This window comes from Tasmannia lanceolata, unplaced genomic scaffold (genome assembly GCF_043159265.1).
Source record: "Tasmannia lanceolata isolate RefF3 unplaced genomic scaffold, GAP_Taslan_0.1 ptg000013l, whole genome shotgun sequence".
Taxonomy (NCBI): Eukaryota; Viridiplantae; Streptophyta; class Magnoliopsida; order Canellales; family Winteraceae; genus Tasmannia; species Tasmannia lanceolata.
Window position 1 is genome coordinate 44,016,101 of NW_027518690.1, and position 27,791 is coordinate 44,043,891.

The 27,791-nt window shown below is 38.9% G+C and overlaps 2 protein-coding genes across 3 annotated transcripts; one reads left to right on the forward strand and one right to left on the reverse strand.

The window, feature by feature from the left end:
- The first annotated feature begins 3,648 nt into the window (after positions 1–3,648).
- Positions 3,649–19,888, forward strand: LOC143890201 (uncharacterized). Of its 2 annotated transcripts, XM_077394785.1 has the most exons (3): positions 3,649–3,807; positions 4,624–6,268; positions 19,115–19,888. In XM_077394785.1, exons 2-3 carry the CDS (start codon positions 4,646–4,648, stop codon positions 19,466–19,468), a joined length of 1,977 nt encoding a protein of 658 aa, XP_077250900.1. In that variant the 5' UTR covers positions 3,649–3,807; positions 4,624–4,645; the 3' UTR covers positions 19,469–19,888. The 2 variants fall into 2 exon arrangements, with proteins under 2 accessions (XP_077250900.1, XP_077250901.1); XM_077394786.1 differs by lacking the exon at positions 3,649–3,807 and having other exon boundaries at positions 3,839–6,268.
- A 6,974-nt stretch (positions 19,889–26,862) lies between these two features.
- LOC143889220 (GATA transcription factor 7-like) lies at positions 26,863–27,791 on the reverse strand. Its single transcript, XM_077393402.1, has 2 exons — positions 27,565–27,791; positions 26,863–27,491 (listed from the first exon to the last, which is right to left on the reverse strand). Exons 1-2 carry the CDS (start codon positions 27,733–27,735, stop codon positions 27,042–27,044), a joined length of 621 nt encoding a protein of 206 aa, XP_077249517.1. The 5' UTR covers positions 27,736–27,791; the 3' UTR covers positions 26,863–27,041.

Consider the following 27,791-nt stretch of genomic DNA (forward strand, 5'->3'; position numbering starts at 1 on the left):
TTTTTAGTTTGAAAATGAAGAAACTTTTCTGAAAAAGTGCTGATAATTAGAAACAATTACAGGTAAATGTGAAGAAAAATATTGACAACAACCATACCAAGAGTGTTTTCCTCCTGGTGTTTACATTACTTCCCTTTCAAGTGATTTGACCTTCACTGAAATCTAAAAGTTTTTCCTACTCAGAAGTTTGCATGTTTTGTTCATGATTCCCAAACAAACTGGTAATGCGCAAGAGAGAAGTTTCATTTATAATTCATGTAGCACTTGCATTTGAAGTTGAAACCTTGCCAAGTAAATTGCATTTGATCTTTCAAATCTTAAATTCTGATTGCAATCTGAAAAGACCCAAATTGTTCTCAAGTTGTAATTTGGGTTTACATCCAAATTTACCCATAGGCTTCATTTCTTTCGACGTAATAAAGGACGTAAAATTTGTTTTATGTTGTAAGAAAGGGAGCCCGGAGCCTTAATGGTGAGCAATTCTTAAAGATAATTGGCCAAATCTATTTGAACTTCAATCTTCTTTGCTCATTATCTGAATCGGACATCTATAATAATTCCAATGGTTGTGGTGTTGATAAACTTCCAGTAGATCATCCATAGCTTAACAACATTTCATGATCTCAAAGTTTTGGGAGAGAAACTAAAAGCTTGGAGAGGGGCTTCCAAGAATTTTAGAAATGACATGGTCAATGGCTTCCAAAGACGCCCTTTTAGTATAGTTTTTCGTAGTAAATCCTTATTTTTTTACATTTGGCATTTCAATACTTCAATTGGGTTACCTAACCCTTGTGGCCTGTTAGGTTGCATTACTTTCCTAGGAAAGATAACTTAGAAAGTAGGCAAAAATTATAAAAATGTGTTTAAGATTGTCTATCCACTTTCTAAGTTCTTCTTTCCTAGGATAGTAGGTTTGTCTCTTATCTTGTATTGTTATCTCCTCCACTTCAACTCAACTAAGCCTTTATCCCAAACTAGTTAGGGTCGGCTTCAGATTCTCTGTTGTATAACATTTTAAAATCATCTTTAAACTTCATCATCAGATGAAAATGGCCATACCAATTTGACTCACCCGAGTTGATGAAAAACGGACCCCATGAATCATAAACTCATACTCGTGACTCTCTGAGTGGCCAGGTTCTCGTCAGAGTATGAGTTTTGCCATACCAAGCCAATTAAACCTCCTTTTGATGAGAAATTATATGATGAAGGGCCGTATAAGCAAGTACGCATCATCCCATCCTTGATATTTGATCCAACAGCAGCTTGATGGAGGTACTTTATCGTACCACCTTTACTTGTTCATAAGGCCCTTCATCATATAATTTCCCCCTTTTGACTCACCCCAAGTGAATGAAAACATGAGTCACACGACACATCACTCATACGAATTGATTCTTTCTTACTGTGGCTTGAGTTCTTATCTGAATTCGTGTTTTGAAACACTGGTTGAACAATCGATTATAGATATAATGTATGGCATATAAATGGTGAATTTTTATCTGATGTCCGCCCATCCTTGCACGTGTTTTTTTTTTTTTTGGGTTAAAACACGTCCAGTTGGACCCACACGGTGGATGATCCAAACCATCCATTTGCTGGGCCCCAACTTAAATACGAAGTGCCTGGAAATATATCCCCGTAAAATGATCCTAACCCTCCGATCCTTTTAGGCATGATACATTACAAACCCTTTACAGATGAATGGTTTAGGATCATGCGATGGAGATGATTTTTGGATCACATCCTATTTAACTTAGGACCCAACAAATGAATGGTTTGGATCATATAATATGCATCAAATAAAGTCAACATAATGAAGGGTGCTATTATCAAATCAAGGGAATGTATCATATTCATCGTTTCATATGAGACATATTAAAGTGGGGGAGATGATTTTCACCAGCTTCAAAGGCATCTTTGAGTCCCCGGAATCAAGGGTTTAAGACAAAATAATTACCAATCAATACTAATAAAAAATGGAAATTGATATCCACACTCCTTTTTTTTTTATTAAAACCTCAACCCTCTCGGCACATCTCGACCGTACACGTTGAGGCATGTGTGTTGATGTGGAGCATTTTCAGTTGTCGGCCAATTTTTGGATTAGATTATCTTAATTGTTCGATTAGCTGGGAAGTTTTTTGGGCAGGGAAATGATATATTCGCCCCTTTATTTTACTCGTGACAGCCCCCTCTAGTGTAAAAACAAGTATGATTGTTTCCACTCATACTTTTGTTGTTTAATCATTCCTATAATTGCTTGCAAATTACACATTTTGAAATAATGACACTCATCTCTTTATTTACATTTTTATAATGGGAAGTGATATTTACGCCGGACACCCAGTTCCAATGTACGTGGCAATCAAAACCGCTGGATTTTTCTGACATCAAGTACATTTGCCCCCTTTAGTCATTGATACACTGGCGCCGGGTGCCCCTGTTGATCAAAAGGGGTGTAAATATCACTTCCCTTTTATAATTTGCGGTTAAAAGCTGAAAAATGCTTTAATAAAGTGTCATTATTAAAAAAAAAGAGTGTAAATCATTTCCCAATGCATTTGGATTTCTTAAATAAAAAATCGACATCATATTCCGATTCCTATTTCGATTCGCCCTTCAAGAGGACGACAATAAAATTAAAAGACAAAATTTTTAGTTCAAAAAATTTCTAATAAAAATCTCATTCCGACCACAGTAGAATAAGAATAACAGCTCTTATTAGAGTGGGAAACAGATTCCAGCATTCTTTCCACCTCTAATTCTACCCCTTGTCGGATCTGGCGGAATTGGAATCAGATCCCAATTCCAACACCTAATTCTCGCAATCCAACTCCAAGCGTGTTTTAAAAGAAAATGTCACAGTTCTCCATATTGAAGTAGAGGCCCCACATTGTGTTACAATGAGGTCGCACTCTACTGAAGTAATTTATGATGGGGCACAGTTAAATGTGTAGTGGCTGGCCCCCACTGTTGGTTGATCAGAACCGTTTATTTGTTAGATCTTGTTTTGGATACTTTAATACTGAAAAATCAAGTAAATCATCAAATTCTAACATCAAGATCTATCAGATGGACAGTTCAGATCAGTTAAAGGTGGGACCCACTAAGCCAAAGGTAGGACCCATTTACAACAACTTGAATGGATAAACAAGTGTACAGTGGAGATAGGCCCTTGTATCACTATCAACAGTGACATGATTGGCTCGAGACAATGATATTTCCACTCCCCTGCTCTTTTCTGTTTGTCATTTCAGGAAAAAAAATGAATGAGAGCAAACAAAAGGTAACTTCAGCTATTTTGGAAAAAAACAAACAAGACGGGGTGGAAATATCATTTTCCCGTAAGAAATAGCATAAATTCCAAAACACCTGTGCGCAATAAGCGCACGTTAGGACTGCAGCTTTTTTCGAGAGAAATGACATATTCGTCCGAAAAAATAAAAAGGGCGATGATTTTTTCGCCCCCATGCGCTCCCTTGGAACGTGATTTGACGTCAAAAAGCGTTAAACTCTGCCCACAATTCACGTTACAAGGGAGGCGCATTATTCTACATGGGGGCGAAAAAATCATGTGCCAAGGAAAAAAGAAGTCTGCCCCCAATTCACGTTAAAAGGGAGGCGCATTATTCTACACGGGGGCGAAAAAATCACCTCCCAAGAAAAAAAGAAGTTTTTCACATGCTCTCTCTCTCTCTCTCTCTCTATTTAACCAGATGGTCTTGTCTCCTTTCATGAAACTTTCAGCAGAGATTGCAATGGCCCATTTCAATATTTTATCTCTTTTCCAGTAGAGAGAGAGAGGTAAGTCTCTCTCTAGGGTTATTCTCCTTCTTTTATTATTCTTAAATGCTGGTTTTTCATTGCTTGGATTTTATTAGGTTTTGTTCCTTTCTTGATTCTGCATCTTTTCATTTCTGCACCAGATTCCTCCTTTCCTTTTTTATTTTCTTTTCCTCCGACATGCATTTTCTTTGTTTTGTCTGATCTGGATTTAAAAACCTCATGGATCTGTTGTTTTATCTACTTTCAGACCTGGTTCTTTTGTTTCCATGAGAATGATTTGGATCTAGGGTTTATTTTTTGGATCTAGGGTTTATTCTTTCGGTCGTTTTTGTTTTGTTCTCGAAGCGGATTTATTGGGAATTGGGTCTGATTTTTTTTGTTTTTTTTTTGGAATCCATTTGGGAGGAAGGGTGTGAGGGATTGTTTGTTTCTGATTTTTGTGAATTGTGTTGGATTTAGGGTTTTTATTCCATTTGGGAGAAAGCTTGTGAGGGATTGTTTGTTTCTGATAATTGTGAATTGTGTTGGATTTAGGGTTTTTGTTCCATTTGGGAAGAAGGTTTTGAGGGATTGTTTGTTTCTGATAATTTTGAATTGTGTTTGGTTTAGGGTTTTATTCCATTTGGGAGGAAGGTTGTGAGGGATTCTTTGTTTCTGATAATTTTGAATTGTGTTTGATTTTAGGGTTTTTATTCTGCGGGTGATTTTGAATTGGTTGGTTTTGAGTCCATTTTATCCCGTCGTTTTGGTTGATTTTGGAGGAGGTCATTGTTTTTTAGGGTTTTGATTCTGTGAATGATTGTGAATTGTTTCTGATTGCATCTATCGTTCTAGATCGGTTTTGATCTCTTGATACATGGCGGGCATAGACATTTCAAAATATGCTCACAGCCCTGTCCATAGGGCTGTTGTGGTGAGGGATTATGCTACTCTCAAGCGCATACTTGCCGCTCTCCCACGGCTCTGCAATCCAGCAGAGATTCAAACCGAGGCGGTTTCGTTGGTTGAGGAAGAGAAAGCGGACACAATCTCTGCCGTGGTCGATCGGCGAGATGTCCCAAACCGCGAGACCCCTCTCCATCTTGCAGTCAAGCTTGAGGATGCAACTGCGACTGAGATGTTAATGGTTGCGGGCGCAGACTGGAGTTTACAAAATGAGCAAGGGTGGAGTGCTCTCCAAGAAGCGATTTGCACAAGAGAAGAGGGCATTGCCATGATAATAGTTAGGCATTACCAGCCTCTGGCATGGGCAAAATGGTGTCGTAGGTTGCCTCGTCTGATCGGAACGATGAGGAGGATGAGGGATTTTTACATGGAGATCACATTTCATTTTGAGAGCACCGTAATTCCTTTCATATCGCGGATTGCCCCCTCGGACACGTACAAGATTTGGAAGAGGGGGTCAAATTTGAGAGCAGATATGACTCTGGCTGGTTTTGATGGGTTCAGAATTCAACGGTCGGATCAGAGTATTTTGTTTCTCGGGGACGGGTCAGAGGATGGTAAAGTTCCTCCTGGGTCACTTTGTATGATTTCGCATAAGGATAAAGAGATAATGAATGCATTGGATGGTGCTGGTTCTGAAGCCTCCGAGGCAGAAATTAAACAGGAGGTTGCTGCGATGTCCCAGACTAATATATTCAGGCCCGGGATAGATGTGACTCAAGCAGTGTTGTTGCCACAGTTAACATGGAGGAGACAGGAGAAGACCGAGATGGTTGGCGCATGGAAAGCCAGGGTGTATGATATGCACCATGTGGTTGTGAGTGTTAAGTCTAGGCGGGTCCCTGGAGCTATGACGGATGATGAGTTCTTCTCATCTTGCAACGAGAACGATACAGAGAGTGAGGAATATGGGGACCTCTTGACAGAGGATGAGAAGAAACAATTGGAGCTTGCTCTCAAATTGGATTCTTCAGAGATGGGTGATGATGGTCTATCTGATGGAATTGTTCCTCACCGGCGTAGTTGCTATGAGCCGAGAGATTTTCCTATTGAAGACAGGCATATTTGCAGTAATAGCCAGGCCAAACATGATAGGAAAGGTTGGTTTGGAAACTGGGGTAAGCGGGGTTCCAAAAATGAAGTACAAAAGAAGATAGCTCCTCCAAGAAGTTCACTTTGTGTAGATGATAAGGTAAGTGATCTCCTTGGGGAATCACCGACTAGGCTTCAGATCAAACCAGGGAGGCATTCCGTAGAGGTTCCTGCCATGGGGGAGGATTATAGGAGAGGAAGGGATAGAGATTTGAAGAAGACCGTTGCCAGTTCTGAAAGTGGACATCGACGGAAGGATAGTCACCGTGAGAGTGAATACAAGAAAGGATTGAGACCTGTTCTCTGGCTTTCTCCTAATTTCCCGCTCCGGACTGAAGAGCTCCTGCCGATGCTTGACATTCTCGCCAACAAGGTCAAGGCAGTCCGTCGTTTAAGAGAATTACTTACAACAAAGCTTCCTGCAGGAACATTTCCAGTCAAGGTTTGTCTCATTTAAACTATACCGATTGAACGTTTAATCAGATGATATAGATGTTTTAGTCTCATGATTTACAAGTCAATTGTTTGATTTGTCTTCTTTACTTGGTGTGGCATATCCATTGTGTATGTTGATTCATTCAATGGTGTAACCTTCCACCATCCTTTTAACAGTATCTCGTTACCTTTTCTTTTGAAAAATGACCTTTTATCCAGATTGCATACAATTGCACGCACATCTTATATATGATCACTTCAATATTGGGCCAAATCTTTTAATGATGTCGTATGGCTTGATTTATGAATATTGCTGACTCTACTTAAACAAGAAGCACTGAAGATGCATTTGGGGTCAATTTGGAGCTTAGGGAAGAATACAGTGGTAGTCAAAATCCATTTCTATCGTATTTAATTGATTTCATGGTATCCAATTTCAAACAAAGATTCAGGCATTGGATTTTAGTATAAACTACAAAGTATAAACTGTATGCTGATGTCTAACTCATGAGTAGTGTAATCTGCAATATTATAAATATTTATTGTGACATATTCTAGATTGGGTGGTATACTTAAGATTGATCCAAGGACTGCTGGAAGTATATAGTAGGTGTACACAAAACTTTGTAGTGCCTTTTTTAATGGAAATGCTGCTGCTGTAGGTCCTTTGTTATTCTCTCTGAGTTTCAATCTCACATCTGGCCATGGATCACCTCTTTTTCATGAAAATATTATTAGTATCATTTATTTTCTTTGCTTTCATGTGTGCATTACAAATACGTTTTACTTCTTGTAAAGTCTAATGCAAGGCTTTCTATTTCCAGGAGTTGGAGCTTGGGTATGATTTTTGAACGTACATTTTACTATACTATACCTTGTAAAGTGTAAACGAAGCATTTTCATTTTCCAAGAGTTGTAGGTTGAAAATGATTTTAGTGGTGTAACGATTCATGTGTTATGTTAGCCAGTACATTTTTGCTAGTGGTTCTCTTTTAATATGTTGGTGGAGGGAGACACTACGAGCTTCCCAGTTCCCTGTTCATTTGGATTATTGAAATTGCAATAAGATTAGGAAGCACTTTCTTATGGATGTGGCATTTGTAGGAGGTTTTGTAAATTAAAGTTTCAAGGGATCCATATTAAGTTGATAAGCACCATCTATTTAGAAGCTCTAATACAACTTATCATGTCGTCGATCTATGTCGTCACTCATTGTCTTGTATGTTGTCTTTTACATTTTGTGCTTACTTCTTTTCTTTTACATTATGTGCTTGCTTCTCATCTTTTACATTGTGTGCCTACTTCTCATCTTTTACATTGTGTGCTTACTTCTTAAAGCTTTCAGTATTGTGTATTCTTTATATGATAGGTTCGCTAGAGACTGGTCTTGCAATATTGGCATTTAAGTACATAAAAAAATTATCTCTGTTTTTTCCATTCAAAATAATTAACAAATAATTTATACCATTGAAAAAAGTATTAGTTTACATATGTAGGATTAGATCAAGGGGCCTTATTCCCTAGTGGTAAAGGCAAAGGGGTGATTTGAAGTGAGCGCAATGATATGAATGGGTAATAGGGGGTGGAAATCCAAGGTCCATTCTGTCAGTGCTGGTCATGATGGATCCTTTCCCAAGGTGTGGTGGAGGTTGGATCCAACTCATCTAAATCATGGGAGTTGTGTAGGTTAGAAAATAAGGGAGATAACAGATTAATAAAAGATTGGGTTAGCTCCGCCTTATAGGTGGGTAATGGGTCCCAACAAGTAACTCTAGTATGGTATGTCTTTTATAGCTTTAGAGAGGCTAGTGCATCTTTATGGTTGGACTAAGGAGTAAGGAGGCTATTTTTGCCCGAAATGTTGAAGTGGGAGGTGTAGATGTGGTCAAGTGTCGAAGGGGTGAAGGAATTCTTTGAATGTTTCTCGGGGACTAAGGTAGGTTTCCAAGTTGGGTTGAAATAGTCAGATGGAGGTGAGATGCTCTTCTTGCTACCTTGAGATGAGGTCAAGGGAATCCTTCATGGAGAGGAGAGTGGAATGTTGGGTTTATTGTTTTGAATCCCCTTATGAATATTATATTCTCCTCGCACATTGAGCTTCTCCTATGAAGCACGAGTACTCTCCGGAGGCCCAAGCACCCGTATCGGGTGCGTATTGGGTGCGGGTGTGCCCAGGTACTCTCTGGGTTCGTACCGAGTACGCACCTAAACATCATCGGGAAGATGAGGGCGTACTTGGACGCACCCGCACTCTTCTGAGGCCGTCATCATCTGCCTTGGGTGCGTATCGGTTACTCTCCGGAGGCCCACACACCCATATTGGTGGTTTTATTGTTATTTGATTGTTCTCCAATTAAATTGTTTGAATTCTTTAACAAAATATTAAATTTTTTAATTTTTATAATATATAATATAATATAATATATTCAGCGTACTCCCAACGTACCTGTATCCTTTTTTCTTTTTTCTTTTTAAAATCACGTATCCACTTACCCATGTCGTGTCGTAACCATCCCACCGAAACTGAAATGTTTCGGTTCCGGGCCGAAATTTCGGCCACAATCATGTAAAAATATAATTATGATTTCGTTTTTTTTTTTAATTTCGACCGAAATGTCTAAAATTTCGGTGTCAATTTTGGCAATTTTCGGTGGAAATTATAATATTTTGGTGTACATTTTTTAAAGTTCGGTGGAAATTTTGTAAAAAGGTCCAAAAATGAAATTTCAACCGATAACATTTCTATGAAATTTCGGAATTTCTATGAAATTTCGGTAAAATTTCGGCGAAATCTTGTAAAGAAACGACTTCATGTGAATTTCATTTCGGTTTGTGCCGAAACCGAAATATTTCGTTTCGGCCGAAATTTAAAACCATTCTCCATAGTGCTTCTCAATCATTGGGTGATTGGGGATGCTTTAGGATTATTCCTCAAAGTCTTAACTTTCTCGGTTTTTTAAGGAAGGTTTTAGGCATGCCTTCACTTGGGTAAGAGTGGAAGTAGGAGGAGAATATGGCCTTCCAAGAATGGTAGAAATTGTGATCGATTGTGTTCCTTGAAGGTTTTGGTTGCAGCAACACTAGTGGTGGGAAAGATTTATGTGATCTCGAATCTCAACGGGAAGGGCAAGGAGGTTTTTGGCATTGCCCTCATTTGTTGGCTTTTAGTAGTGTGGCCTAGGAAGTCAGGTATTTTGGATCTTTTTTTTTTAATGGAAAATCTGCATGAAATGGGTCCTTTATTGTAGTTATGAGAGAGTAGATGATGGCATCCGTAGATGGTGCTTGTATATGTATAATGTAGATGAGCAAGGGGGAACTTTTGATGGAGTGCTTTCACTAATGTGTGTGCCTAGAGGGCGTGGTACATGTCGCTTTAAAAGTTTTTGTCGAGGTGAGGAAAGCCTAATGGGACATAAAAGCTAACTCAGTGTTCGCTGCCATCGTAGGAGTGGGCCAAAGTTATTGAGATTTGTCAATGATTTTTTCGAATCATCATATATATCACAAGTGGGGAAGGAGTTCGATAGATGTAAAATAGAAGGTGGCATCACAATGGGGAGTAGAATTGACAAGTCGAAAGGTGTTGAAGGGGCATTTTAAGTGTATTGATGGATGTTGTTATGGGCATTTTGGAAATTATTCTATGCACTCAATGTTCATTAGTTCGATAAAGATTTTAGTGAGTATAAGGGTATTTTGGGAGATAATGGTTTGTAGCATAGTTTTCAACCCGTGACTTGACTCGTGACTCGATTTCTTAATTTTATGACTCGTGACTTGACTCGACTTGTGACTCGTAAGAGTTTTTGACAAGAACATAATTTAGTTGAAAAAATATAATTATATATCAAAAGATGAAGCATGTAAAAAATATTACACAATAGCACATAGATAAAGCACTAAGCCAAAAATATAAATAACTATATGCTTGTAACTTGTATATGCACAAAAATAATTAAGTTCTAAGTTCCAACTTCCAAGTTTTCAACCATCAAAACAAGAAAGCCAAGGCCCAACGACTCCACTCGACTCGTAAGAGTCTTTTTTTTTCAAGTCAACTTCCAACGACTTGTCCGAGTCGCCGGTCGCCGGGCGACTCGGACGTGTCTTCAACAGAGGCGAGTCACCCATGCGACTCGCCTCGAAAGCAAGGTTTTAAATGTCGGTTTCGGTGTCAGTTTTGGCCACAACCGTTTTGGTAATTTCAGTGTAAATCCTAAAATTTCAGTGTCGATCCCGGCCAAAATCCGAAATTTCAGTGGAAATTTTGGTATTTCGGCTGAAATTTAAAACCTTGCTCGAAAGGCTACCGACTCGACTCAACTAAGGAATTGCCTTGTACGAGTCGTAAGAATTTGACAACTATGGTTTGTAGGATCATATTTCACTAAAAGCATGGAGAACATTTTGAGACCCCCACACACCAAAGGTGTCACCCATCTAAGTATTGTTTTCTTGGGGCACGTGTTCTGTTAGATATCAGTGGCGAAGATGTTATTAGGGGTTAGTGAGTTTTAGAGAGGCCGGTGTTCAAGGAGTGTGCCCCCTACGTTGTTGTTGGGGTTTAGATTTACTGGAGGCGAGGTAGCTTTTGTTATAAATTGATTTGGATGTGGTGGCAAACCCCAACAGAATGATCTGTCACAGATAGAGAATTTAGTGAAAGAGCCTATCAAGTAGATTGATGGAGGATTGGAGGTCATTTCTTCAAAAAAGTGTCTCAACTGTGCAGCAAAAGGTTCTCTCTCTCTCTCTCTCTCTCTCTCTCTCTCTCTCTCTCTCTCTCTCTCTCTCTCTCTCTCTCTCTCTCTCCATGTAGAATTGCCATTTTTGTATGGAGGGAGTTCGTATGAACAATGAAGGTAATAAAGATTGTCATAAGGGGAATTTTCTAGCTCCAACTCTCTTGGTACATCTTTTGAAGGCCATAGAAAATTTCTCGCCATTGTTTTTTTTTTGGGCGCCATTGCCATCTCATAGGAACAAGTTGAACCATCAAGTGCTCACTTCCAAGGGATATTTTGGTTCGTCAGGCTAAGTTGGTTGGGGAGTAGAAGGGGTAACTTTCCTTTAGTTTGAAGTGGCTAATTCGGTGAAGTTGGTTGGATCGAAGATAAAGGAGTAGAAGGGGTAACTTTCCTTTAGTTTGAAGTGGCTAATACGGTGAAGTTGGTTGGATAGAAGATAAAGGAAGGTGGGGTAGTCGTAGGGTTATCGTTTGAGTGTTATGTTGAAGAGACTGGTGTATCATTCATATTTCTTTTGAGAAGAGAGAGAATGTGTTGTTCATGCTGGCAAAGAGAAAGGAAGAGAGTCATACGATATAAACAACCTAGATCATCTCTCTCTGTCTCTCTCAACTTCCTAAATCCTATACTTGTAGGGACGTGGCTAAGGAGGTCATACAAAGGAGGAACCAAAAACAGTTCCATTAGACGACTCTAAATTGAACCCTTTAGATAGATTCATTTATTGGTCAGTAGGGGGAGGGGGTCGGGGTCGAGGGGGTTATGCGAGTGGGTTACGCTAAATGCTACATGGCTGAAAGGGGTGCATCATTGTAGTTTTTGAAATGTACTACTTAAGGCTGTTAAAAGTAATAGATTCTGATAATATTTAGATATATATATATAATGGATTTTATTGGGTTTTCTTTTTTGTTGAAAAGATGATGAATGGGACTTGGAAGAATTTGTCAAGTGTCTCCAGATGATTATTTATTGGAAGTTGATTGGTGTAGGGAGGTGGTTAAGGAGGTCATGCAAATAAGGAATCAAACACTGTTCCACTATATGACCCTAAATTGGACTTGGGATAGATTCATGAATTGTTCCATAAGGGAGATTGGGATTAAGGGAGACCCGAGGAATCCTTGGAGGTTTGACAGATATTTCGATGAAATTAAAAAACATATCGGGTCCGCTTCTATTATCTTTCAGCATGTGCGCCGACTTGCGAACGATGCTGCGGATAGGCTCGCTAGGGATGGCGTGGCTATGGCCTATGGATTCTCTCTCCCTATTCGACTATCTCCCTCCTTAATTTGGCTTTGTTTCTTTTTGCTGTCGATCTATTGTTATTTATGTCTCTTGTGCCTTTCTTTGCTTTGTAATTGACCATCTCGGTCTTCTTAATACAATTGGCTGCTATTAAGAAAAAGGGGGGATTGGGAATATGTGAGTGGCTTGTGCCAAACGCTACATGGCCGAAAGGGGTGGGTGGGGTGTAATTTGCGTAGTGTACTATTTAAAGTTGTTGAATGCAATTAATTTTGATAATATTTAGATAGGTAGAAGAAGGATTTGGCTTGTAGGGGTTTGGACTATCATTGGTATGTACGGGCAGATTTCAATCCTATCCATTTTTTTTCATGAGGCTATACATAACATCATTAACCTCCTTTGGGGTGGGGGTACTGCCCTCTCTTCCATGTCCAACAATTGTGAAAATCTGGTGCTGCCCTCTATTCAGGGACCTCCCATGGTTTTTCTAAAGATGTTTTCTTATCCAAGACTTTGAGCTCATATTATATTTGTATCTTGTTGTTCCCTCAGTTTGAGAGTATGTGGTTATAATTTCTTGGATATCAAGACCTTGCATAGTTGTATTTTCTTAAGGTGGAGGTTTGTGCATGGCATATGCATTAAAGCTGAAGTTGCTTGAGCAGAATGTTAAGAGATCATATCTATTGAAGCAAGAAAAATTGAGTGTCGTTTGGTTGAGGAAAGGTGAAAGAGCATCATCTTTAAAATGCAATTTCAAATTGGAGGGGAGGAAGTTTGTTGGAGACAAAAGTCTAGAGTATGGTGTTTGAAGGAAAAATGTTTCTTTGCTCTAAGATACTGCCATGGTTTTAAATTTCGGCCGTTCGGCCGAAATATTTTGGTTTCGGCACGAACCGAAACGAAATTCACATGAAATCGTTTCTTTACAAGATTTCACTGAAATTTTACCTACATTTCACCAAAATTCCGAAATGTCGACGAAATTTTGCTTAAAATTTCATTTTTGGTCTTTTTTACAAATTTTGCACCGAAATTTTAAAAATGTACACCAAAATGTTATAATTTCCACCGAAATAGCGGAAATTGACACCGAAATTTTAGACATTTAGGTCGAAATTAAAAAAATAAACGAAATCATAATCTTATTTTTACATGATTTCGGCCGAAACCAAAATTTAAAACCTTGGATACTGCATCTCTGGAGGGAAAAAAGAGTTAAAAACTAAAATAGATTTTGGCTAGGGAAAGGTGAAAAGAGCATTGCCATTAAAATGCAACTTTGAAAAGAAAGTGAGGGAGGACTTTTTTAGAATGTACAGAGCTTAGTGGTTGAAGGGAACATAAACACCAAATTCTTTCATGGTATTGGCAATGCTATGCGTGGAAACAAATGTAACCAGAGCATTCAAGTGAACAGTGTTAAAAGAGACATGGTAAGAGTTACTTCAAAGATGGTTGCCAATTTCTTTCTGACATCACCAAATGATGGAGACCATCCTAAGATCCAAATTTTAATTTTAGGTGTCTTTTAAGTCTCTTGAGTTATAGTAGGGGTATTGTGGTCTTTTGTCATCAAAATCACTTTTAGTCTTTTGAGTTATGAGTCTTTTAAATAGGCCTCACACATGTATTACGGGAATCTTAAGCAAGGAGAGTTTTTAAGTCATAAGAGGGTATTGTAGTCCAAAAAAGTATTAGGTTTTGTTTAGGATTTTAGAACTTTGTAATTCTCTTTCTTTTCTTATTTGTATATGTAGCCTAAAGGCACTTTTGAAAAAGCTACGATGAATGATTAAAGAAAAAAAGATTTGAAGTTTTTTTCTCTTATGTGAATGTGTGATGTCTACTCCTTGCCAAGGTGTGATGCCTTGATATTCTCTTAGGTGCGATGCCTAGGAATCCTTAAGTGAGATGCCATGGGTTTTGGTTTGTGAGATTCCAACTTTGCTATCTATCTCTTTTATATTTATTTTATTGGTTTTTTCTTATAAACCACCGTTCCGAGAACGCTAAACCTCTATTAATCTCACCCAAAACATCTCTTGCATAATTTTTCACCTATCTTCTACACAAAACCCTTTAAATATCCATTTAAAAAAAAAATCCACCCTTAGAAACATCATTCAAATCCATCCCTATCCTATGTCACTCTCTTAATTTCTCAAAACTCATTTTACATCTTTTGCCATCCTTTGACCGTTTCCCGGCATTGCACGACTCCAAATCTACCCTAAACCTAGTAGAAATATTTTTCCATTCTAATCCCTATTTTAGGATCCAATATCTTAATTTTTCACCCCTCACATCCCTTCCATAGATTTTCTACTTCAATCTTGGTACCAGATCGAAGTATTAGTTCGTCCTTCGATCGTCCTGCATCACCAAAGTCTTCCATGTATTGTTAATGCTATGAGGGGCAATAAATGTATCCACAGCATTGAAGGGGACAATGTTAAAAGAGACATTGTAAGGGTGGGTTGAGAGATGATTGTCAATTCCTATAAGAATATTTACACAATTGGGCGTGGAGGTTGCTAAGATTGGATGTCATGCAATTCTTTTTGTTTTTTTTTTGGTCCCTGGATCGACGGAGTCTTGAGTGGTCCTTAGAACAACAGATTCAAGTGGCATTCTTTGATCTTACTAGAGTGTCTTCATGATAGGGATCGTAGGCGCCCGTTTTAGACGTACTCTAGGCGTGGTCGCAGACCTGTGGGGGCTCGGCATATTTGCCCTTTGAATTTTATTTTTATTTTTATTTGTTGATTTTTGATTGCCTACCCAATAAGTAGAATATTTGCCCTTTGGATTTTATTTTCATTTTTATTCGTTGAATTTCGATTGCCTATATATATGGGGATGATGTATTGGACATTTTAGCTATTGGAATAATATTATGTGCAGATTTCTTCTTCCCCTACTCTCTTCCTTCCTACGTTTCTTCTTCCCCTGCTCTCTTCCTTCGCACTTCTGTTCTTCCCCTTCCTCTTTCTTCCCCTTTTTTTTTGAAAAGTGACATATTTCATTAATATTCAGATAGCAATTGGGACCAGGAGTCCCAGCATGCAATACAAAATATTAAGGTAAATTGGCACGGGCATACCAGAGACCAATTCAAAAAGCAACCAAAATAACCAAAAATACAGTAGAAACAAGCATTCATTTCCTCCATTTTGCAGAATGCACATCTTCTGTAGCCATATTTTAAAACTATCACCCGTATCTTTTCAAGATTGCAAATAATTAAAGTACTCCTAAACAAAACCTCTTGAAACTTCAAGCTGATTGGATCATCTGAAGCTACCAAACCTGCCTCCAGGATCTCTAGAATTCTAGATGAAAAGAGAAACTTCCAGGAAGATATAGCAAAGTTAAAATATCCAGATAGGAAAGCCTAAGCGAAAGAACGAATCTCTCAAGCTATATAGCTATGGAAAAATGACAATTTCTGAAAAATGACAGGCAATCTTTCTTCTCTTTTCATTCCTCGTTCTCCCTCTTCCGTTCTTCCTTTTCTTATTCCTTTATTCAGGTTCATCTCTTCCACATCCTACGTCACTTCACTTGCGCCATATGATTCTACCATGGGTCTCTATCAATTTTGTTGGGATATTATTAAGTGAGAGTTGATAAATGATTTTCTCGAATTTCATGATTGTGAATGCATTCGTAAGAATTACAATGCTTAGTAAGAAATGTAGTGCCCAGCAAGGTTTTAAATTTTGACCGAAATTTTGGGTTTCGCTCGAGACCGAAACCGAAATAGGTAATACACGAAATGGTATCTTTTTTCGGCCGAAATTTTGAAATTTCGGTTATCCCGAAATTTTGAAATTTCAGTTATACCGAAATTTCGTCCTAAAATTAAGGGAGTTCGCCAGAAAATCGAGATTTAAGATAATTATTTAATATTATCTCGAAATTTCGGCCGGGATTACCAAAATTTTGGGAATTTCGGTCGAAATCTCAAACGAGTAAAAATAGCCGCATATTTTATGTCGTGGATCTCGGATGAAATTTCAAAATTTCGGTTTCGGTGAGGACCGAAACGCTTTCCGAAACCGAAATTTAAAACCTTGGTGCCAAGTATATCTGGGATATGTAATTGACCCACAAGTTTAGTTGAGAGTCTGTACCATCTTCTTTGTGTGGTAGTGAGTTGCAGTATTTCTACATATCAAGGACCCTTTGCGAGTAGAGGAAGGATTCTCAATGGTGATGTCATTTTAAGCATTATTGCTTAAGTAGTAGACATAAGGTACCCATAGTTTGCATAGTAGATACGAAGTGTATGACTATAGCTTTATGGGAATGAACTTCGATGACCATGGTGTGTTGCACTGTTGAGAGGTTTCTTTCGCGACTTGAAATATTTGAATTTTGAACCCTTTCTTTTTCACTGTTACTGTCAAGGCTTTTGTGATCCAAGTGGATCGTGGCTGAAAGTGGGCCCGATTGGAGGCGCCACACGTAGCAACAAATTGAGGCTGACCGGTGTCTTTTTGGCCACGGATGCTGTGGCGTGTTTTGGCATCCTAGACGGCGACTAAGCATATGACATGGCTAGTGAGTAGGAGATGACGATGCATGGATTTGGAGAAAATCTTGGGGATGAGGACCATCGGCAAGGAGTCCTAGCTTGAGGAATTCTCATGATATGCAAGCCGATGAGATAAGCATTATCTCGATTTGATAATTGCCGGTAGCTAAGGAAAAGGGAAGAGTCCCAACTTTTGAAACTCCTGAAGTTGGAGTTGACGTCATGTGGTTATTGGTTTTACTAAAAAAATCTGAACTGAGGATGTTAGGATTTATAGATAAGTCCTATTTATCTAATTCTTAGTAGTTGATGTAAAGAGGGCATTAGTTCCCATGGCCATTTGGCTTCTAGCCATCGTCCCGGGACTGCAAAACAATGGTGAACGCCCGCACTTCGTAACAACAACCGCGTGAAGAAGAACGCCTAGTACCCGTAACCATTGAGCAAAGAGATACAGTGGAAGATCATGGAGTAGATCAGAGACTTTCACAGATCGAGAGCCAGATGGCGACCATCATGTCAATGATGTCGCATTTGATGTCTGCCAAGGAGGCATCAACCTCGCAGCCGAATCTTGAACCCCCCACTCGTGCAAAAGAGGTGGAGGTCGAGAATGACCGTGAAGAGGAAAAAGGAGATCCGGCGTCACAGATATCCAATGCGCAAGAGAGAATCCAAGTTCAACCCTTCAAGGTGGAGGCAAGGATCGACATGCCGGTGTACGATGGCAAAGTAATGTCGATTGGATCGACAGGCTCGAAACGTATTTTCTCAATCTACCAGTACACAGACACGCAGAAGGTAAATTTCGCTAGACTAAAACTGACCAATCACGCCCTCACGTGGTGGAATTCCTATGCGAGAAGCAAGGTATTATGGGACATGACCTCGCATCAGTTCTAGACATTGATTCGGAAGCAGATCTACCCCCTCGGATACGAGAAAGACCTATGGGTTCGATGGCAATACCAACGGCAACGATTCGAGCAAACGGTGCAAGAGTACACCACAGAGTTTCACAAACAAGTCATAGTGCATTAAAGACTTGTGGACAGATACCACAGTTTTGGATGATCAAAGGCTTATGCGTCTATTATATAGTTCATTACAGCTTCTTGTTATCTTGTATTCTTTGTGTATCTTGATGAGGTCAAGGACTACAATGTTTTTTTGTTTTTTTTTTCCATTCTACATATGATCTGTGAAGAATGTTAGGAGCTTGTTTGTCTCCATGGTGATGCATTTCATACTTTTGTTTCGTAACTGACTTAAACTGAGTTATATTCAAATATTTGTTTTAATTAGGCATCTTTTTAGCCATTTACTTATCTTGTATTCTTTGTGTATCTTGATCAGGTCAAGGACTACAATGTTTTTTTTTCCCATTCTACATATGATCTGTGAAGAATGTTAGGAGCTTGTTTGTCTGCATGGTGATGCATTTCATACTTTTGTTTTGTGACTGACTTAAACTGAGTTATATTCAAATATTTGTTTTCGTTAGGCATCTGGTACTTAAATTGCTGCTACCTGTTGCAATGTTGTTACTGTCAGATCTAAGATTGTTGGTAGCCTGGAATTTTAAATTGGGAATGCTGATTGGTACTTAAAGAGGCGTTTGGTCCCCCATTTCTTTTAATGACACAATCGATCTGGTGCTTCTAAGAGTATAAGTTAAATATATATTCTAGGACCAATACCAGTTAGAGTGTGATTTGATGGGGTTCAGAGGTGTGGAGAACTAGAGATTGCCACCTTCAAACTTCTGACCATTATGATCGAGCAGTTTGCTGTCTTTAGCATGCGGATAATTTGTATTTTAGAACTACTGTATCAGAGCTACTATCATCCGACATTGAAGAAACTACTCATAGTCAATCTTGATTTGCTATTATAGCTATTATCTTATTATTGCTAGAGCTCAACAATTCATCTTTGGTGTTTAGCTATGACTTCGCTCATTCATTTCTGTTCTGCTTGAATATAAATCACACGTCTTTTTTTCTCACACCTTTCTCTTGATTTGATGGCAAATGCCGGTTGTCATCATGGATATATCGATATGGAAACTATCAGTAGTTAGTCTAGTTACCTTATTTCCATGAGATCTGTTTGGTAGTCCCAGTACTTAACTTTTCTCACACTTGGGTCCTTTGATTTTTGCCAATGGGAAGGGTGGATTAGGTAGTCTTTACCTTCTTCAAATGGTTTCATCTAGTGCACCACTTTGGCAAGATACTCTCTTTTAAGTGGTTCATTCTGATCAGAACAAAGTTCTTTATATATTAACCATGGTTACTTTCAGGTTGCTATTCCGGTGGTTCCCACCATTCGTGTGCTGGTTACATTCACAAAGTTTGAAGAGCTGCAGCCACTGGAAGAGTTCTGCACACCTCCTTCAAGCCCAGGGGGGAACTCTCGCGCTGCAGGCCGAGAAAGCCCAGCTACCACCCACCACTCTAATTCATGGATTCAGTGGATAAAGGCCCCTTACCGTCAAAGCTCAACCATGATATCAGGCCCTAGTAGTCGCGTAGAAGATATTCAAGACCCATTTATGATACCACCGGATTATCATTGGATATCGGTTGAAGAGAAAAAAAAGAAAATGCAGGAGAACAAGGGGAAATCAAAGAAAGGAAGAGCTCATGGTCAATGAGATAGTAAGAGTTTGCAAGAAGAACTCAGTATGATGAAATCCAATTCCAACAATGAAACTGGTCGGAGCCGAAGAAAATGTTTCATACCCATGAGAAGGCCCAAAACTGCAGATGAAATGATCCTGCCACAAAATTCAGAAAGCCTTGGCGAAACACAAGATGATATTGTAAATCTTGGAAATGATGGGAACCAACATGGGAATTTGGATTCAAAGGTACATTCTTCTGATGAATGTTTTACACCAATTCTATCACTTTGGTGATATTTGTGGCATTTATCTCCTTTCTTTTTTCCACATCATGTAGTAGATTCATCTTGTGATTTATGCATGCCACTACATTCATTCTTGTTATAAACCCATTCTCTCCTCTGTGTTTTATTTCAGTGAAAGTCTGATTTTCATCTGTTTGTAGCTCTATTTCCTTTCACGATTAGGATTTACCTTCCATTGTTACCAAAGATCTCTGCCTGCTTTTTCCTCGAAGGGTGTATTGTTTTTTAGCTCTGTGACCAAGCCAGGATCTTAATTTTTTTTTTGTTTTATGATCTGAACTTGTTCTTGGTAGATAGTTTTTTTTGTCTTTGATGGGTTTCTGGAAAGAAGATGGGACCTGATTTTGATCAAAGATGGTGATCCTTTTCGAATTCAAAAAGGCTACGGACGTTGCCACTACCATGTTTTGATAATATCAGTAACTCATCTCGTCTTTTATTATTTAAACAGCCGTCAAAGGTTATATTACAGTTCCCAAATTGCTGTTGGAGCCAATTAAAGAAGAAAAGACAAGCTTAAGTTTGTGCAATTATTAAAACATGGTACTGCCAATATCAATAGCAGACAAAAAATTCTATTAAAACTTTCATTCTTACTGGAGCAGAATCAGAATACCACCTCCTGGGACCGGGAGACAGATTCCAAGGGTGACTACTTAAAAGCCGAATCAGAAATGGGCTTCACCTGCATTGAATAGAGGGAATGTGTATCTTGAGATTTCACCCTCTACTCTTTAAGTCGTTTTATCAGGTCCAAACCAATGAAACTGGCCTCTGCCCTTTTCCACTGAAAATAAAATTCTAGTCCACTAGGTTTGCAATTTTCTTGAAGAACATGGAGAACTTTTCTACAATACTTTGGAAAAGAAAACATTTTCCAGACTTTCATGTTTTTCTAATGTTCGATTATGCATGAAAAATAAATAAATTGAGACACAAATGGCTAGGGACAACCACAGAAGGCATTTCGCGGATGGTCTCTTGCATGGGAGAGCAGCCACATAGGCTCAGTTTTCAACAGATTTTGTCTTTATTCATGAGGTGGACTTCGAAAATGCCTTCTGCCATGGTTCCCTCACAAATCTCATTTAATCATATGCTTCTAAATAAGTCATAACTATATTTTTTTTCTTCTAAATAAGTCATAACTATATCTTGTGATAGCCCGGACGGGTGTGGCTCTTCGGCATAAGTCTCGGGTATGCTCCCTGGAGACCAGTGATCGAATCCCACCCCGACTTGCCCGATGCACGTGGTTTACGGGCGATTGCGTGCATCCGTAGGGAATAGTCCTACTCCCGAAGGGCGTGGGGACACCCTACGTTATCAAAAAAAAAACTATATCTTGTGATTGTATCAATCGATAAGTTCTGCTTGTGATTGGCCATCCTGCATGGATAAATTCATGTTATTTTGCACACAAATACTACTGCTATATACAACCCTTTTCATCGTAACACAAACTAACGCAGCGGATCAAACGTGGAATCGCACCATCAACGTAAGGAGATATGGGTAAATTCATGCTGTTTTCAAAGCAAATACTACTGCTATATCCACACCCTTTTCATCATAACAAAAAACCTACATAAAATTTTTGGTATCTTCCAACCCTACTGTGTCCTTGAATCTGTAACAATAAAAAAATATTAGGTAAGGAGATACCAAAAACATTAGGTAAGGAGCACTTTCCTCCTTTCCAGCCTCCAACTCTGTTTGAACACCAACACTTACCTTTCTAGCCTCCTCCAACTCTGTTTGAACACCAACACTTACCTTTACAGCATTCAACTCTGTTCTTTCAACCCCAGCCTTAGCACTTTCTACTGGGCACCTCCTTACTAAATGAACATATACCCGACGCAGACCAGTTACCCTTTTGAGAAGATCAGTCATCCTTTTGCGCAAAGCATCCTCGCGTTCGATGAGACTCGACCACCTTTCGTTTTCAGGCAATGCAATTCCATACAATTCACACCTCTCCTCCATCAACTCAAGAGCTTCCGTTTGACACTGATAAACATCATCTCCAATTTTCACCAGCAACCATCGGACCTTTTTCATCAACTCAGCCTTTCGCTCAGATAAAGCATCCATTCTCTGGAATTCAGAAAAAAAAAAAAAGAAGAAGAAGAAAGAAATATTAGATTTGCTTCGTAATGTGCTTTACAGTGAAGGAGATAATAAATCAAAGAGCTAAGAAATATCAAAGCAACCTAAGCTAACTATCTAACTATTATATATAAAGGCAAAATCTTGGGTTTTTTTCTTCTTCCACCCTTTCTGCTTATTTCCAGTGGAGGTGACGGGGGTTGCTAGAGTTAGCGACGGCGGCTGTGGTCGGAGGGGCGACGACGACGGCGGTGGGAAATGACGTAACCCTAATCCCTCTGCAAATGAGGGTATTTCTGTCCTCAAAATACTAACCATTATTAGTTTTAGTCTTTCCGTTAGGTTAAACTGACTGACGGACAGTTGACGGAGGGGGTGTACTTGTCACGTTTTGAAACCACAGGATCTACTCGTAACTTTTTAAACTTTTGGGATTAAGTTAAATGTGTCAAAACCATAGGGGGTCTAAGTGTGCTTTTCCCTTAATTCTAATATTTAGATATTTAGTAAGAAACTTTTTTCTTTTCGGCTATTTCTTTATTTAGATTTGTTAGGATTCTAAATATGTTTATTTTGAGATTTTATATGGTGTAAGCCCTTGTAGTCTTTTCAAAAAGTACTGTACGGACCCATATGATGGCCATAACTTAAATAGGTTGGGCCCAAAAAAATCATTTCTATAGGATGATCCTAGCCCTCCTATCTATAGAGGTTTCCTGCAGTTCATCTATAGCTCAGAGGCTAGGATCATCCTATAGAAATGATTTTTTGGGCGCAACCTATTTATGTTATAGACCATTATACGGACGGTCTGGATCACCCTACAGTGTGGTCTGTACAATACTTCTTGAAAAATAAGGGACTATAAGGGCCTCCACCGTATAAAATCTCGAAAGGAGAATTATTATTTTTTTTGGTAGGTAAGCTGGGGTTAGGCAGGACCCCGACCAGATATATTGAAAAAAGAAAGGATTACAGAATCAAGGGGGCTTAAAAGCCAAGCAAAGGGGAATAGGCTCCCCAAGGCACCGGAGGAAAAGAGGGAGGACCTTTATAGAGGCATTAAACATGGAAAAATAAATTACAATCTATAATGGGGGGCTCCAGTGGAGTCGCGAGCAATAAGATCCAGCAGATGAGGCGGGATGTTTTGAACTTGAATATCATCTCCTTTGCAGATGCAATCCGTCTTTGAGAGAAAATCAGCGGGCTGATTTCCTTCCCTCCAAAGATGGGTGATTTTCCAATTATTGAAGGTGCTAAGAAGGGTTTCAATTCTGTCAAGAAGCATGATAGCTTTCCAGGGGCATTTAGACTCCTGGAGATTTTATATGGTGTAAGCCCTTTAGTCCCATATTTTTTTAAAAAAGTACTATACGGATCACACCATAGGATGATCCAAACCGTCCATGTGATGGAACACAACGTAAATAGGTTATTCCCCCAAAATTATTTCCACAGGATGATCTTAGCCCTCCAATCTATAGAGGTTTCCATAATATGCATTTCCTCTATAGATCGGGCGGTTGGGATCATCCTATATAAATGATTTTTCCGGCACAACCTATTTATGTTGTGGCCCATCTCATGGACGGTTTGGATCATCCTGCAGTGTGGTCCGTACAGTAAGTTTTGAAAAATAAGGGAGTATTTGGTTTTCCAAGTTTTTGAGAGGTTTTGATGTGGGTCACTCACACTCCTCAAGTCTTTCTGCCTCTGGCCCATCTCTCACAACATGGAATATTTGTTCTTGGTAGCCGAACATGTGCGAAAAAATTGAACTTCCATTGCATGGCTCGTTTGTAGAGGAAGAAGATCGCCAACCTATGCCTCAATACGTTTCCTACTAAAATGACTAAAATAAGCCGATTTTGGTGTGAATAAATTAGACAAAGTGGTAATAATCTCTGATGGTAGTCTCCAGGGATTTCAATGCTAAAAATAGGCAATCCAATAAGGGATTTTGACAAATTTTCACCCAAATACCAAGCAAAACCCCTAAGCCATCCCAGCTTTTGTGCAACCAAACACACATTTAAGGAAAGGTATTTCGTTCACAAGATCGTATATGGTGTAGGGCTATTTATTCCAGTATTTTTCAATAAATACAGTGGGCAACCTTCATAGGATGATCTAAACCATTCATTTGTTACACTACAATGTAAATTGGATGTACCCCCCCTTAAATCATCTCCATAGGATGATCCTAATCCTCCAATCTTTTGAGGTTCCCTCTGCAGATGAGAGGGGTAGCATCAACCTATGGAGATGATTTACGGGGTAGAGCCTATTTATGTTGTGGCCCGACAAATGAACGGTTTATATCATCCTATGAAGTGAGCCCCGCAGTAAGTTTTTAAAGGGAAATGATAAATGCGCCCCTTTTCATTTCTGGGACACTCAGCTACAGTTGTTAAGCCAAGTCAATGGAACGAATCATTCTCACCCGATGAATGTCCTAGAATTCTTGTTTCTCCACTGCTCCCCTGTTTCGAAGCTTCGGCATGACTAATGACTAAATCAGCTTCGATGAAATCCTTAAGTATTAAAAAGGTGCTGATGTACTTCATATTTGAAGGAATTAAGTGACCTGATAGCCATGTACAATGGAGCTGAGTGTCGCACAAGTGATGAAAAGGGGTGCATTTATCATTTCCCTTTTTTAAAATCCTTATTTACATTTGTAATCAATGATATTTACTAGGGGATGCTAGTCAGTTAAATTGTTTAAGCTCACTTTTCAGCAGCTTTTGTCTTCATTCAATTCAAGACGTGGCTGGTTTGACATGCTAGAGACAATCTGCGGAATGCCTTTTGCAATGGACGCTAGCAAATCCCCATTCAAAAACAGCGTTTTTCGGGTGAATCATGTCCGTGAACTGCCTGCAATGTTTTTTGCGTTAAAATTAATTTGGATTTCTCTTTTGACGTAAAAAAAAAAAAAAGGAGTGGTATTACCCATAACTTTTAGTGGTAAATTTGGTCGCATGCAGATTGACCATGGACTTACCCTTAACTTCTAGTGGTAAATTTGCTCGCATGCGGATTGACCATGGACTATAAGTCCCCGTCGGATGTGCATACAAGTCGCCAATGTGAGATTGTACATAGGAATTAAGTCCATACATTGAACAGAACAAAAATCCACATATGAACGGAGACCCCGTGTTCTCAATGAATGCATGCAGATATCAATTTTATGTGATTTTCAAAAGGCTACTGATATTGGTACTACCAATTTTTCATAATTGCACAAAACTCAGCTTGCCTTTTCTTTTTCAATTTGCTGGTGAGTGCTTTTTGGGAACCTTAAACAGCTGTTTAAAAAAGAAAAGTCAAGCAGAATTGGTGCAATTATGAAATAATGGTAGTGCCTATATCAGTAGCTGTGTTTTTCTCTGTTTTTTTTTTTTTTTTTTCTAGCTTTTGCCTGCGGAGAATGAGAAGAAAAAAAATGAGAACAGTTTTTGGCAACCCCTTCCTATTCCACAAGTTTCCCAGATTCCATTGTAATGCCACTTGCAGCTCTATTTTTGCAAAACAAAAAGGAAATGGCAATGCATGATTCCATTCCAAGTCTAGTTGGGCAAAAGCCGGGATGATTTGGGGGTTTTGCTTGGCATTTAGGTGTCATGTCAGCAAAATCCCTTGTTTGTTTGCCAACATAGCATTGAAATCCTCACAGACTACCACATAAGTCTCTTGGTTGATGTGAGGCCCTTCTCCCAAAGAAATCTAAGCCAAACACCATAAAAAGATAGTGTTTTGCTTAGATTTGTTGGGAATGATGCATTTTCTCACTCTCTCTTCCCTTTCTATGTTGGTAATGACACTCCCTAACACTACTCCACTAGGTTGAGAAACAAACACTACTTACCACTATTTAACGAGGTAAGTTCCATGCTTGTATTGACTACTTACACCACTACTCTACAAGGTAAATACATGTGGTTAGGGTTGACCCTCCTCGACCTAAGGCTCGGGTTGGGTCAGGTTAGGGTTGAGGGAATGTTAACTCGGGTTGAGTTAGGGTTAACCTTAACCCAACCAAACCCTGCCCGAGTCGCACACCTAGTTCACTCGTTCGATGTGTGGGACCCATTTTTTGTCTCATGCTCTATCAATTCTCCCTCCCGCGTCACAAATCACCACATCCACGTCTTTCGAGAAAAAGGTTACGTGGATAGTTTTCTTCTGTGGGCCCACCTTTAATTAGCCATATAATCCACACCTCTTATATTTATGAGTTCCGCATACCTTGTGAAATGATATTTCCACTCCTCTAAAATGACTATTCCCAATTTCCCAGCCCAGCTCGTCTTGTTTGTCATTTTCCCAAGAAAAGTCATTCTCAAGAAGATAAAAACAAAAGGACTAGTCCTCCATTTATTGGCACAGAGGCCTTTGGTTTTCAAAGAGCTGAGTGAGGGCCCACCCATAGTTAATAATCCGAATGGGAAAATTATTAAGATCCGACTATAACACCAAATTAAAGAATCATGCCTGGGCCCACCATAGTGTATATGACCAGACAACTCAGATTCAATAATAAGAATAATGGTGCCATTATCAAAATGTGGTGGTGTAATATCAGGCCATCCTAAATTAGAGCTAATCATGTTAACACACCTTCTCTTTTGAATGAATAAACAAAGTAATAATCTATATTTAACCTTTTTTTTACTTTATTTTGAACCCATTAGTCAAACATTTCCCCTAACCCTAACTTCAACAATGGAGCAACATAATAAAAAAAAAAAACCCAGATAATATTCGCACTCCCATGTTTTAATAGCTGCACTAACTTACCTTGTCTTTTAGTATTTAACCAGCTGTCAAAGATTATAAAAAATTTCCCAAAAAGCTATCAAAGCAAATTAAGAAGGAAACGACAAGATGGGTTAGTGCAATTATCAAAAATTATAGTACCATACCTAATCCGACTGCTGTGATTCCCCAACCATATGTCTCCTCCTCCTTCTCATCTCAACTTCATCTCCACCAATAAATAAAATAAAAATCAAATTTAAAATAAATGAAATTAAACTCAACTAAAATAAAATAATAATCTTTTTCTTCAAATGGAAAAAAAAACTAAGAAATTTTCCTACAACCAAAATCTTAAGCCCTAACCCTAACCCTATCTTCTTCTTTTTTCTCAAACAAAACAAATAAAAAATAAATTCTTATCCTTTTCCTTTCTCCCGTCTCATTTCTGTAATTTTCCGGTGAGAATTTGAATGCAAATCGCTCGAGAAATACGGACTACTCGCAGGCCGATATTCCGGCACGAGCCTACCGGACTTAAATCGGACCCCACAAGCATTACATAACGTTTTCGGACCCATCGGCCCGGCCCGCCACTGTGGAGTCTTCTCAGAAAAGCAATGACTGCACCTCTTTTGTTTCTCCTCTTTCTTCTTTTCGGACCACAAAAACAAACCATTAAAGTCCGAAACCCCACGTTTCCTTCTCTTTCTCATACTTCTCGGTTTCACAGGTACCCGATAACTACCCACCAGGACCGAAACCGGACTGTTTTTCGGACCCTGGTTAAGTTTTTGCTGACGTGGAATATCAAATGTTTCTAGGGTTGGGAAGTTTGATATCCATTCCAGCTCTTCTTCTCCCAAAACCTGAAGGGCAAAAAATGGAATAAAATTTTGGAAATGAGTTGAAGTAAAATAATAGGACAAAAAAGTGACTTACAGGGAATAACTCGTTTAAAAATGGTTTGTGGGTTTTAATCTTTGGCTCAGAATAGGGTTTTTCTGAGACCTTTTCTTCATCTTCTTCGTTAGGGTTTTGCTCGTCCACGTCTGAAGAAAAATCCAGTAAGTCATCTACAAAGTAAGAGGCTTTCTCTAACAAAGAGTCCATTTCTTTATTTCTTTTTTTCCTTTTTCTGAGAAGGAAAATAAAGGATGAAGAAGAAG